Source organism: Elephas maximus, chromosome 2 (genome assembly GCF_024166365.1).
Source record: "Elephas maximus indicus isolate mEleMax1 chromosome 2, mEleMax1 primary haplotype, whole genome shotgun sequence".
Lineage (NCBI taxonomy): Eukaryota > Metazoa > Chordata > Mammalia > Proboscidea > Elephantidae > Elephas > Elephas maximus.
The window spans coordinates 214,445,752-214,460,262 of NC_064820.1; the positions used below are offsets into that span (position 1 = coordinate 214,445,752).

Sequence of the window (14,511 nt, forward strand, 5' to 3'; positions counted from 1 at the left end):
AATCTGTCGTAATTGTAAAAGGAGTGGCTGGCCCGGCCTCTGGAGGAGTATGGCTGTGTCCATGGCTCTGTCTAGTGCTTTATGTGCGTTATTGAGTTTACTCCTCAGCATAACTGTGTGAGCAAGGTGCCGTTATTATCCCATTATACAGACAAGGGAAAGGCTTGGAGAGGTTCTGTTACTGGCCTGGGGTCACACTGTAATTAGCAGAAACGCTAAACCCTGGTCATACCTTCTGCAGTGCTGTTCGTCTCTCCTGCTTCCAGAGAAAGAAGCCAGGGGCAGGTGGGCGCCCTGTGCTAAGGGTACCAAATCACCCAGCACCTTTTTATCCAGGGGCCCCAGAAGGGTTAGCAAGCACCAGTTTACTACCAAAGGTTCCTTGTCAGCAAGAAATCAGGTTATGCCTTGAGAACATGAAGGTGTCCTGCCTTCAAGTAGCTGAAAGTTTAGCCGAGCATGTGCTCATGGCTTTTAAGCCAGTGAGATTTTCCAGACTCTCAGAACACCACGAGAACAGTCTTCAGAGTGCAGCTGTTCATGGGCTGAAGCGGCAGGTGCTGGAGCCCTTCACAGGGCCACTCGGGGTGTGGGAGCAGCGGAGGATCCCCGAGGAGCTGGTACTGGGGCTAGATACGGAGAGGTTGGCATTAGAGGGGCTGGAGTGAGCTGAGAGGGCTCTCTACCAGAGGAGTCTGAAGTGGTGTCCTCAGGGTTGGAAGCAAAGAGAAAAGGCACCTTGGTTTGTGAAGTCCCCCAATCCTCACGTGGTTCCTGCTTTTGCCCTCCAGCATATACCCTACTTTTCTGTGAAAAAGCAGGTCTTCCCTAGCTCTGTGTGCCCTCGCAGGGTATGCCTGGGGTTTGTAAAAGTATGCGTGGGTCAGTTCTGAGACCACTGGACCTGTTCCCTCAGGGAACCTGAGTCCCAGAGAAGAAGGAGTCATCCAGGACCTCAGGACAAGCAGTGGCAGAGCCAGGACTTGAACCAGGGTCACCTGACTCTACCCCGTCTGTGTGCCAGTGTGAGAGGCTTGGTAGATAGACACTACGCCTGTGCCAAATGAATGGCTACATTAGGATCTTAGCTCTAGTGCATGGTTCTTACCCCTGGCTGCATGTTAGACTCACCCAGAGAGCTTTTAAAGCACACCAGTACCTGTGCTTCAGGACCCAGAGATTCTGATTTAAATGATATGGGGTGGAACACAGGCATTAATATGGTAAAAGCCCCCTGGGTGATTTGAGCGTGCAGCCAGTTTGGGAACCACTGTTTGACATCCTGCCCTCTCCTGAGGCTCTCTGCAGCTGGTTTGTTCTGGGTTGTCTGCCCGTCCTGTGTGCACTGCTTGCCAAGGCATGCTATTGTCTGTCACAGTGCAGTTCCCAGCTCGGTGGCACTAGGACCCAGGTGTCAAAGCCACCCAGCATTCTGTGGTTGTACCAGGCTAAGCAGGACTGACCGCCTCTCTGCCACCCCTGCTATCCTGGCCTCGGAAGGCAGATCTCACCAGCTGCTCTCTCAGTTCCAAAGACAGTGTAAGCACGTCTCAGGCCTTATCCACACTGAGTGAACGGCATCGGAACCATGTGGTTTTACTTAGCCTTAAGGTCACAGAGAGCATGGCCATAGAGCAGCCTGCAGGCTGGTTAGATGGTGCTTTGTGTATGTGTACTTCTGCTGGACCTGTGATCTTCCCTTTAAGGGGATGGAGGGAGGAGTGGGACAGCTGTCCCAGGAAAGGACAGCCTGTAAAGTAAGGATGTGTACTTGAAATTCATCCTCTTGCCTCGCCAGTGGAAGGGGGAGCATCTGCAATTAACATTCCCAGAGCAGCTTGGGATTCTGAAGCAAAAGGCAATAATGGCTCTGTGTAGAATGTCGGGATTGATTTTTCTTTCCACCTGACTCATAGATGCCAGCGTGGCTCGCTAGCATAGAGGGATTCAGAAGGTTCATCCCACTTTATTGGGGCATATTATTAGATGAGGTTCCTGTCCATCGAAACCTCTTTTTCTTCTTCCTCTACACCTGTCACAGAGCAGCCAGTTCGTTTGTGCTGGCACCTCTAGGCTCCTACCCACACTCTTGATTATCCAGGATATAGATAAGTTGGCTGTTTTTTTCCTCCATTTTTTTTTTTTTTTTTTTTGCAGAAGGGTGTTGCTGAATGCAAAATGCTAACACCAGCCCTCCTTTGCCTCCTGATGCCAGCTGCTTCTGAAGTCACTGTATTTAACATCAAAATACTGAAAGCAGCAGCTGAGATTCCAAACGGCTGAATTGTGAGGCCCCACCCAGCAGGACCACCTTGGAGTCCAGACTGCAGGAGGATAGAAAAGCCCTGCCCAGGAGCATGCTCACTGCTGCCAGTGTTGTGGCTGCAGGGTAGCTTGGCCCAGGCAGCACCCCAGGCAGGAGGCATCCTTTTCTAAATGGAGGAAGTGCCCTAAATGCTGCTCTCACACTGAAGCTTTAATGTGAGCTGTATCTGATTGCTCTGGAACTGGGGCCGCTCAGGGAAGGCTGTCCAGAAGGGCTGCACAGTCTAATCCCTGGCTGCCCTGCCCAGGCCCTGCCCCACACCCCTACCCCTTCCTATTAGTATATCACTGGAGACCTCTGAGAGGTCAGAGCTTGGCACCTAGAGTCACTGGTGTTTTGACCGATATCTATCCCAAGGGCTGGCTGCTGGGAATGACTGGCCCCATGGCTCCCTAGAGCGCTGTTTCTGCAGTTGCACCAGGATTTGACAATTTACAGGACAGCAGAAATGACATTGAACTTTGCTTTCCTCTGGCCTAGGAACAGAAGCAAGTGAGGGAGACCACACAGAGTGGCCTCAGTTCCGGGGACAATCAGATACAACTTTGTTCCCATTTGCTGAGAATTCATTTATGAAAAGAGAAAAATAAGAGCTGATTTGAGCTCCACCATCAGCCTCACTTCCCTCATCTGTTTTAGCCAGATATCCACGGTTGTGTTGTGTGACATTTTCGGTAAAATAAAAAGAGAGAGATGTTCTTTTTGGTCTGGTTCTTTATAATCAAAATGAGTAGACATCTTTTAGCTTGAATACTTAGAACCCTGTAATTGAATAGAATGTGCTGACCCTGAGGATAAGTTACCATGCCTTTGAACCCCTTCCCGGCATTATTAGAGGAGGGAGAGGGTGAATATAAGGTTAATGGATTCTGCTGCTAAACTGAACTTGGAAATGAGGTTTCATTGATTTAATATTTCCTCTATTAAGACTCCCAAGACAATGTCCCTGTGGCCCTAGCAAAGTGCAGTGGTGGTACTCTCTTCCCTATGAGATTCTGGGCCGTGATTGTTCTATGAAGGGGCAACAGCCATGGACGGCCCTTTGGCGGGCTAGCGTCTCCACGTGCTGGCACAGAAGGGTCACAGGCCCAGGCCCACAGGCAGAGCTGCTGCCTTCAGGGTCTGCTTCCTCCTGAGGAGGTTGCAGACATACCACCTATGGTCAGAAGTGACCTCCAGCAGTGAGTGACCTTTTCTGAGTGGTCACCTTGAAGGGAGGGGTGTTCAGAGACCACAGAGCGTGGCAGGAAGAGTAGTGGGCGGGAGGGGTCGATCCTTCCACCCCCAAGCCTGGCCAGCTCAGGAACTTTTCTGCAGTCTCCCAGAGGTGGGACTACCCTTCCTCTGGGCAAACCCTGTGGGCAGTGGGAGCCCACTGCCTGCCAGTGACCGTTGTGGGAAGGCTGAGATTGGTGCCTGTGCTGCACCAGCCTTCCTGTAGCCTCTCTTCTCAGCCTTTTCTTCTCCTGGGTGCCTGTCACTGCCCCTAGCCTCCTAGCCATGTCTCGCACCTCCCCAGGTGGCTCTATTTTGCCTTATAGGCCCCAGTGTGCTACTTAGTGGCTTTGCAGCTTAAATCAATGAATCTCTCTTTCCATGTTTAGGGAGCAGATGGGGTGGCTCAGGTATTCTCTGGGACCAACTGGCTCTTAACCAGGGCTTTGAACTGGTTCATTCTGGTTGGAACCCATGCTATGAATTTGCATTTCCACCCCAGATACACTGAATCAGAATCTACATTTTAACAAGATCCCCAGATGATACTTACATATAATAAATTTTGAGACTCACTGCTTTGCTAGTGGTTCTGGGAATTGGTCCCTAACCAGCACATCAACATCACCTGGGAACTTGTTAGAAATGCAAATTCTTAGCGGGCGGTTAGAACCAAAATGAACCAGTTTGAAGCCCTGCTCTTAACAGCCTCTGAGGCCTCCCCTTCACCCCCATGCACTTTTCTCTTCTTGTAGGCAGATACCAAATACTGCCTCTGTACCTAGCAGACCGTCCCATCTGAGGACTTTTGCTTTTTCGAGGCAGTCACAAGTCTTTTGTTTATGGAAAATGTGGGCGAAAAAGTTGGGGATATGTCCTCTTTGGTAACAAGTCAGGCACAGTTAAAACAGTGAAGCCTTTTTATGCAGACTGAAGGCTGTTGCATAAACATTTTCAGCTATAGCTATACTTTTGGAGTAACTGTGTTGTCACAGCTTTTAAGTATAGTTTTTGCTTGGATGTGTGAGTCCTAGTTATGTAAAAAGCAGTACCACATCTTCGTAGTTGCAAGCAATAAAATAAGTATGTTGTTTTGCCGTTAAGTTGATTCCGACTCATGGCGACCCTATGTGTGTAGAGCACAACTGTCCCGTAGGGCTTTCACGGCTGTGACCTTTTGGTAGCAGATTGCCAGGCCTATCTACTGAGGTGGGTTTGAATTGCCAACCTTTCAACTAGAGGTTGAGCACTTAGCCATTTGTGCCACCCAGGGACTCCAAAATAAGAATACTTTCAGCATATACAGAGGTCATCTATTTTATTATTTGACTATCAGTAGAAATATGAGTTATATTAAGCTTCTGTTAAAATGGTGGTGCTAACCCTCATGAATTGTGCAGTTAAGATGGGAGCTTTAGAATTTATCTAAGATCTCAACTTCAGATCTGAACTCCGGTTTTGCTAGGACATGGGCAGTGTCATGCAAACATCCAGCCTTTAGAGACAGACCTGTGATCAGTTATTGGTGCCTCCAGTTCAACTATGTGATCTCGGGTGAGTGATCCAGCCTTTCTGAGCTTCAATTTTCTTCTTTTTAAGTGTGGGGGATCATTTTGTGGAGTAAATAAAGTACATGAAGCACCCAGCACCGTGCTTGGTGGTGGCTCATTAAGTGTTGCCCCTTTCCCTGCTCCTGGTCCAGAATGTATCTTGCAACTACTAAAGCTGATTTTGAAGAATGATGACAGCAGAGCATGCATCCTGGACCAGGCTCGATTCAAGGGCTGTACACCTGCCCCTCACTTATTGACACGGTTAGGTTCCAAAGATCAGGTTGTTATTTGAAAATTGGCATTACCTGAAAATGGAGGATGATCACATCAGATCACAAAACGCGGGATGACTGTCATTACATAGCTGCCAAATTACATCATTATATAACTGCCAAACCACTGAGAATCATGGCCCAGCTGAGATGACACATAACCATCACAGGCAGTGTTACTCTTGCCTCACACCAAGGCATTCATTACTGCCAGATATATGTCATTAATGTGCAAAATAATGGAATAGTAGGTTTTTTACTATTGTTGTAAATGCAAAATGTGAGATAACAAGATAGTCAATAAGTGAGGAGCAGGTGTATATGCATATGTATATGAACTATGTGGTTGGTACTGTGATTGTCACTAGTTTACAAAAGCCAAGGCACTCAAGTAACTTACCCGAGGTCAACAGCTAGTAGGTGCTTAGGGTTTCTAGCCAGTTTGAATATGCTGAGAATTTGCATTTCTAACAAGTTCCCTGCTGAGAATTTGCATTTCCACTCCAGATATACTGAATCAGAATCTACATTTTATCAAGATTCCCCAGGTGATTCTAATGTGTAGCTTCCTGGGAACTTGTCAGAAATACAAATTCACAGCAGGGGTTAAAACCAGAACGATCCAGTTTGAAGCCCTATAGGTGCTGGAGTGTGTATTTAACCCAGGTAGTTTGGCTCCAGAGTCTGTGGGCTCTGAAATAACAGCTTCAGGTTTGGAGTGATTTTTGATGGCTTAGGCCTGTTGTAAGCTTTTCAGCCCAGAGTTTGGTGAGTGAATGGCAGTGTTATGACACTGGGCCTCAGGCCTCAGTCTCTGTCTGGGTGTTCTCTTGTGAAAGCAGCACCCCCAGAACGGTTCTGTCGGTTCTGGCCTCTTCCGGCTTTCCATCAGGGCCCTCATTCCAGGGGAGTTGTAAACTGGTTTTCTCTCTGATTTCACAGAAAAGGCCACAGATGGCTCCCTGCAAAGTGAGGACTGGACGTTGAACATGGAGATCTGCGACATCATCAACGAGACGGAGGAAGGGTACGTGCCGCTCCCACCTCCTCCTCCTGCTAAGCCTCTGTCAGCTCTCTGGTGTGGCCCAAAGCCCGTCAGTCTTAAGGGTGTTAGGTGCTTCCTTTTTAATCTGTTCACTTTGGCATTTAATAAACTGACAGTCTCAATTATCTTTCCCTTTCTGTCCCACTCTTGAATTAGAGCAATGATGACCTCTTTAATAGACCTGCTTTTAGTCACACATGGAAATGAAGTTGCTTGGTTACTCGGTCCCCAGTGATAATTAATCTGAGCAGCCAAATCATCATTTCCTTTTCCCTCTCCTCCCCAGCCTCTGCCTCCCCTTCACTTGTATGGTTTGCTGGACCAGAGCCTCAGGAGTCAGGAGAGAGCCCTGCCAAGTCTATAGAGGGATGCCCAGGCGTGGGAAGACAGGGAGGGAGAAAGGGACGTGTATGGCATTTTTATTGTCATGGAGGACACAGCTACCCCCAGTCGTCCCCTTGCATTCCAGCTCTGCTGCATCCGCTCTTGTATTGCTTGTGTTTTTATTTTACTTTACCATATCCTCTTCTACATTTTATCTATACTGTATTTGTATTTCTTCCAAACTGGTCTGTCTTTAGCCCACTGCCCACACCATAAAAACTTTACTTACCTACTGTGGTCATGTCCTCTTAAACATCTCTAGAGTGATGAGGGGAACAGCTTTGGCTTTGGGCAGCCCTGGGTTTGCCTCTTGGCACTGTCACTTACTAGCCTTGCCATGTATACAAATCGTTGTTGAGAGACCCCCTTGTGCTGGTCCCTACTGTAAGTGCTGAGGACACAGTGGTGAATAAGACCAGCAATCCCCCTGCCTGCGGGGAGCTGATAGTCTGGAGGAGGGGACAGGCCAGGAGTTAACAATTTCCAGTAGAGTAACCAAGGAAAGCCTCACTGAGAAGGTGGCTTTGAATAAAGACTTGAAGGAGGGAAGGGAGTGAGGCATGAAGATTATATGAGGGAGGAACTTTCTGAGTAGCGGGAACAGCAAGCACACAAATCCTGGGACAGAGGGTGCCTGGTATGTTTGAGGAATAGCGAGGAGGCTAGTGGGGCTGGAGTGGAGTGAGAGAGCTGAGGTCAGAGGCTGCATGGAGACCCAGATAATTCAGGCTTTGAGGGCATGGGAAGGACTTTGGCTTTTCCTTTGGGTGAGAGGGGAATCCATCCGAGGATCTGAGCAGAGAAGTGGCATGAGCTAACCTTCGTTTTAAAAACACTCTGACTGCTGTGTTCAGCATTGCCTGGTGGGGGCAGAGCCAGAGCAGAAGCTGGGAAACCAGTTAGGAGGTTATTAGGGCAGTCCAGGTGTCAGGTGATGGTGGCCTACAATGGTAATGGTAGAGAGTAAGAAATGCTTAGGTTCTATTTGCAAGGTAGAGTCAATGGGATTTGTGTTGTGGAGCCCGAGGGAAGAGAATGAAGAATAATGCCAGGGGTCTGGGGCCTAGACAGCCACAAGAATAGATAAGCCATTTCCTGAGATGGAGACGACCATGGGAGAGGAAGCTGGGGTAGGGAAATCAGAGGTTCAGTTAAAACCTGTGAAATCTGCTGTGCCTGTTAAGCCTGCAGGTAGAGATGTTGACAAGATGATGTTTGGATGGATGAGTCGAGTTTGCAGCGGTGGCCTGCCCTAGAGATACAAGCTTTGGGGTCTTCTGTGAACAATGGTGTATTTCTGCTCTCTAAATACGGGTAATCAGCCTGGTGCCTGGCACACAGATGTGATTTCACAAATAGTCATAGTTGTTGAGGACTGCATTTTTTAATAAAGGAAGGACTGGGCTCAGATTGGTCATCTTCCTTCAGATTTCCTTGGGTTCCTTTTTTCTTCCTGTCCACCTCAGACATCACTCATTTATCCAGTCATCCAGACAATGTTGATTGAATACCACTAGTGTTTAGCAGGCTCCAGGGTGTCAAGATCAAGGATGGAAGGAAGAGGATGGCATGAAAAGAGCCAGCATGTTGAGGAATACAGCAGTCTGGGATGGAGAGGGAGAGAGTGGGGAGAGGAGGTGCCTGGAGCCAGGGCTGGAGAGGTCAGTGAGGTGTTGGGGTAGAAAGAGCGTTCTTTCTGGGCTTGTGTGCAAAAGGCCAGGCTGTGTCCCAGAGGTGGTATGGCTACGCGCCCCGCAGCCATTCTCCACGCAGCAGCCAGAGGTGCCTCCTAAACACTCAGAACTCCTCAAAATACTGCACTGATCACAGGCCTTCAGTGCCTCCCCAGACCTGCATGGTCAACCCAGGCCCCTTCAACCCTGTTCTGGGCCCCTCCTTTTTCTCGCCCTGCAGCCCCATTGATCTTTCTACTCCTTGAATTTCTCGCTTCCCTTACCCAGTTTGAAGTGCTCTACAAATTCGAGTATACAGATACATTCTTTTCTGGTGAGTTGCTCAAATAGCTATATGGCTGAGGGCAGGAAGGCCAGGAGCCCAGGAGCTTCCTCATTTCAAAGAGTCTTCCATCTGCTAGAGTTGAGGAGCTTCTTTTCAAATTGTCCAGCCACAGAAGGCCTGGTTACACCTTGTTCCTAACGTGGTCCCAGCTCCCTGTCCCTGTATGTTTGAGTGAGAATACCTTAGTGATTCCCAGGGGATTTTCTATCAGTGCCTTGCCTATGGGGTGACTGTCAACTGTCTCCCCAAAGTGGGAGAACAAGCCCCACAAGTTCAGCTCAGTATTGGGGACTCACCCCCACCCACATGCATCAAGGCTTGCCCCTGGTGGTCCTTCATTCCCCACCCCCAGTTCCCATCATTCATTGGGTCTCATTACCCTGATGCCCTCTCCCAATTTGGACAAGCGCACCGTTACATTTTCTCATAACTCCCTGTGTTATACCGATGCTTCTCACAGTCTAAACTTCCATTTGCCTGATGCTTGGTAGGGCCTGACTCATTCCTCAGCCCTCACTAGACTGTGAGTGCATGAGGGCAGGAATTCTACCTGCTTTACTCACCATTTTATCCCCAGCGCCTACCACAGGATGTTCTTATTTGGCTCTTGATAAGTGTTTGTTAAGTGGTGAATGAAGTCCCTAGGGAACTCATAGTCTGGTGAGGAATGCAGGCGTGTAAACACAGTCCTGACACACGTGACAAGCGCTATGAGAGAGAAACTATATAAAGCTCCAGAGAGAAACTCTGGTGCCGGCAGCCAGCCAGCCTTTGTTGGTCAGTGGCAAAGGCTTCTTCGAGGAGGACACACCTAAGGAGGACACACCTAAGGAGGACACACCTAAGGAGGACACACCTAAGTGGAGTCTTGCAGGATACGAGGGCACCCACCATGTGAAGTAGGGGTGGCAGGGAGGAAGGCAGGCACCCCAGTCTGGAGGCCAGTGCCTGCAACAAGCACATAGGAAGTGTGGTTCAGTGGACAGGGCAGGAACCTGCCACCATTGGCCTGGACTGGGATCCTAGGTCCAGTGCTCACTTGGTCGGTGACCTTAGGTGAGTTCCTTTATCTTCTTGTGCCTCAGTTTCCTCATTTATAAAAGAGTCTCATAGGATTGTTGTAAGGATAAAAGAGTAAATATATAGAAAGTTTCTGGCTATATGTATGTTCATATTATCTACATGGATTTGCTGTTTATCCTTTAAAGTCTTCCATGGTCCATGACTTACTTCATAACTCTTACTTGCAGGGCTCTCTGTGGCATCCTCCTTGAGGAATGGTCTCTGTGGCCCACTGCCCTGAGCCTGTCTGCCATCCTCTGAGCACTTAGCAGGCGCCAGGCCGAGCTGGACTTCATCCTCTCATGCAGCCCCCAACAGCCCATTTTTAAATGGGGAAACAGGCCCAGATGCTGAGTCCTCTGCTAACGGCCTCACAGCACAGTGGGAAGTAGCAGATGCAGGACGCAAACCTGATGCCTGCACTGAAACGCTACCTGCACGTCTCTACTCCTGCAGAGCTTCCTTCTGGGAGGCTGTGGTCCCAGTGGGTGCAGGTTTCCCTGACATCCAGAGCTGGGGCCACCTTCCTCCTCATCATCCTTCCGGCCTGAGGAGTTCTGGTGCCGGAGGCCTCGTGTGGCAGTCCCTCATGCCCTGGACTCTTTGCCATTAGCCAGGAACACCTGGCTTTAGAATCTGTCTGCCAGGCTGCACCCCAGACCTGCCTGTTTAGGGCACAAGCATGTGAATTTGGTCTTTGCTTCCCAGGAAATTCTGAAGTGGATCTACCGACCCGGATCATTGTCTGTACTCTGACCTCTAAGCTAGAAGGAGGGTAAAAAAAAAAAAAACAGAGGCGTAAATGGATAAAGTAGCGCAGGATAAAAGCTGAGACAGCGAGAGATTGATTGGTAGATTGATCCAGGATGATGTGGGAGCCCAGGGGTGGCCATGCCCTCCTGGGAGCTAGTAAGGAGAACACTTCTCAGAAGCAGCAGTTGTATAGCTGAAGGGCAAAAGGTACAGAGGCTGAGGTGTGGAGCCATAACAAGGGCTGGAAAGAAGGTTTTGTGTGTCTGGAGTGGGAGGAGACTTTGCAGAAAGGTACTAGCAGATGAGGCTGAAGGTGACACAGCAGCCAGGCCTGGGCCTGGGCCTGCGTGAGAGGCCTGATCTCACCCGAGAGAAGTGTGGCGTTAGCGCCAGCACACATGTCATTTCCTCCTGGTCCTTTTTCCTGTGCTCCATCTTGGCTCATGACTCTCAATTCTTCCCTTTCCCTGGCTTCCAGCTCCGCTCTCTCTAATCTGCTGCTGCTTCTGGAAACATTGCAGTTCCTCTGACATGACTTTGATCCTCCTCTCGGAAGCATCTCCCCCAGGGAGAGAGACAAATACTTGCGTTTGTGCTTACCCAGTCACGCTCTAGCAATACTTCCCAGGGATATATTTTCATCTTGCATCTCACCCGGTGCCTGCTGACTCTCTGGTTCCTGCTGCCACCATCACCCCACACTGGGGAGAGCCCCCAGCGTGCTGACACCCTGCAAGCCACAAGTGATTCAGCAATGCAGGCCGTGCCCAGCTTCTGCCCTGTGGCAGTTCAGGAAGGGAGGAGTGGGACTGGATTGAGAGGGACTGGAGCTGCGGGGCAGGCTGACCATGGCTTGGCAGAGCTTTTGAAAGGGAGGAAATCAATACCTGCTCCAGCCAGTCACCACTGACTTTCACCAGTGCAGGCCCACAACAGTCCCCACATTGGAGTCTGTCAGGCCCCCTATTTGTAGAAATCAGCATCCCTGTTTGGAAGCTGCAGCTGTACTGCAGACACACTTGGCAGGGGCCTGTTCCCTTTGACTCAGGAGCCAAAAATTCCTGCAGGGCAGCCATGTTTCAAGTTGGTAATAGAAAATAGATGACTGGGCTATTTTTTAATTTCTTCCAGAAGCCTCGCTTTGCTCTTGTGTATTTCTGTCCAAATTGGGCTGATTGGCAGAGTCTCCTTCTCCCCACAGCTTTCTCACACACAACTGAAAGGACTTTTTCATTTGATAAATAAATAATAAATATTTAACCTAGGAAAGACCAGCTAGATTGATATACAATCGGTGGAAGGCTGGAGTCCACCTGTAGAGTATAAAGGGTTGGCCTGCGGCCAGACTTGGGGCTCCCCAGAGTGCAGGATTATGGGACATTAAGGGTTAGGAGCTTTATGTTTTAGGGTCACTCTTAGTCCCATAATTTTGTTGAATCCAGGTTTTCTTAGCCATCTAGTGCTGCTATAACAGAAATACCATAAGTGGATGGCTTTAACAAAGAGAAATTTATTCTCTCACAGTCCAGGAGGCTAGAAGTTCGAATTCAGGGTGCCGCTCCAAGGGAAGGCTTTTTCTCTCTGTCAGCTCTGGAGGAAGGTTCTTGTCATCAGCCTTCCCTTGGTCTGGGAGCACCTCAACACAGGAACATCAGGTCCAAAGGATACACTCTGCTCCTGGCACTGCTTTCTTGGTGGTATGAGGTTCCCCATGTCTCTCTGCTCACTTCTTTCTTTTATATCTCAAAAGAGATTGGCTTAAGACTGTCTAATCTTGTAGATATCATCGATACAACTGCCACTAATCCATCTCATTACATCATAGTGATAGGAGTTATAACACGTAGGGAAGTTACATCAGATGACAAAATGGTAGACAGTCATACAACATTGGGACTCATGACCTAGCCAAGTTGACAGACATTTTTGTGGGATACAACTCAACCTATGACACTGGGTTAGAATAATTTAAATGAGATAACACATTAGACACAGGGCTGCACATAATAGGTGAACTTAAGGGGCTAGTGGGTCTGACTGGGAATCTTATATCAGTAACAGGAATTTAAGGAAGAATGTATTTCCTCCAATCAAAAGGCAGAGAGTGGCAGGATGGATTAAAAAAACACAGTCCAACTATATGCTGTTTACAAGAGACACACCTTAAACCAAAGGACACAAATAGGTTGAAAATGAAAGAATGGAAAAAATATTCCATGTAAATAATAATCAAAAGAGAGCTAAGTGGCACTCTTAATATCAGGAAAAGTAGACTTTAAGACAAAATCTATCCGAAGAGATAAATATGGACATTAAAAAAAAAAACCCATTGCCATCGAGTCAATTCTGACTCATAGCGACCCTACGGGACAGAGTAGAACTGTCCCACAGGGTTTCCAAGGAGCACCTGGTGGATTTCAACTACAGACCTTTTGGTTAGCAGCTGTAGCACTTAACCACTATTCCATCAGGGTTTCCAATATGGACATTATATAGTGATAAAAGGGCCAATTAATCAAGAAGATTTAACAGTCATAAATATATATGTGTTAGTTATTAGGTTCCGACTCATAGTGACTCTATCTATAACAGAACGAAACACTGCCTGGTCCTGCGCCATCCTCATAATCATTGTTGTGCTTGAGTCCCTTGTTGCAGCCACTGTGTCAGTCCATCTCTTTGGTGGTCTTCCTCTCTTTTGCTGACCGTCTACTTTGGCAAGCATGATGTTCTTCTCCAGGGACTGGTCCCTCCTGATAACATGTCCAAAGTATGTGAGACAAAGTCTTGCTATCTTTGCTTCTAAGAAGGATTCTGGCTGTACTTCTAAGACAGATTTATTCGTTCTTCTGGCAGTCCATGGTATGTATATTAAGCATTCTTTGCCAACACCATAATTCACAGGCATCAATTCTTCTTCAGTCTTCTTTATTCATTTTCCAGCTTTTGCATGCATAGGAGGCGATTGAAAACACCATGACTTGGGTCAGGCACACCTTAGTCCTTAAAGTGACATCTTTGCTTTTTAACATTTTAAAGAGTTGTTTTGCAGATTTGCCCAATGCAATGCATGGTTTGATTTTTTTTTTTTTTTTAATTGTGCTTTCAGTGAAAGTTTACAGCTCAGGTTATTTTCTCATACAAAAATGTATCCGCACATTGTTATGTGAGCCTAGTTGCTCTCTGTATAATGTGACAGCACACTCCTCCTTTCCACCCTGCATTTCCCATATCCATTCAACCACCTCCTGTCCCTTTCTGCCATCTCATCTCACCTCTGGACAAGAACTGCCCATTTAGTTTCATGTATCTACTTGAACTAAGAAGCATATTCTTCACGATTATAATTTTATGTCTTATAGTCCAGTCGAATCTTTATCTGAAGAGTTGGCTTTGGAAATGGTTTTAGTCTAGGTCTTCAGTCTCAGTCAGACATTAAGCCTGGTCTTCTTATGTGAATTTGAGTTCTGCACCCCACTTTTTTCCTGCTCTGTAAGGGACTGTCTGTTGTATTCCCTGTCATGACGGACATTGGTGGTAGCTGGGCACCATCTAGTTCTTCTGGTTTCAAGCTGATGGAGTCTCTAGTTTATCTGGCCCTTTCTGTCTCTTGGGCTCATGTTTTCCTTGTGTCTTTGGTGTTCTTCATTCTCCTTTGCTCCAGGTGGGTTGAGACCAATTGATGCATCTTAGATGGCCACTTGCTATCTTTTAAGACCCCAGACGCCACTCTCCAAAGTGGAATGCAGCACATTTTCTTGATAAACTTTGTTATGCTATTTGACCTAGATGTCCCCTGAAACCATGGTCCCCAGACTCTGGACCCTGCTACTCTGTCCCTCAAAGTGTTTGGTTGTATTCAGGAAACTTCTTAGCTTTTGG

At 47.8% G+C, this 14,511-nt stretch overlaps 1 protein-coding gene across 3 annotated transcripts in view; it reads left to right on the forward strand.

Annotated features, from left to right (window-relative positions):
* TOM1L2 (target of myb1 like 2 membrane trafficking protein) overlaps window positions 1-14,511 on the forward strand; it is a 141,163-nt gene that overhangs the window by 65,519 nt on the left and 61,133 nt on the right. For all 3 annotated transcript variants that reach the window (XM_049874742.1, XM_049874740.1, XM_049874741.1), the window contains exon 2: window positions 6,309-6,393. In XM_049874742.1, coding sequence (XP_049730699.1) covers window positions 6,309-6,393 — 85 coding nt within the window. The remainder of the gene's footprint in view (window positions 1-6,308; window positions 6,394-14,511) is intronic.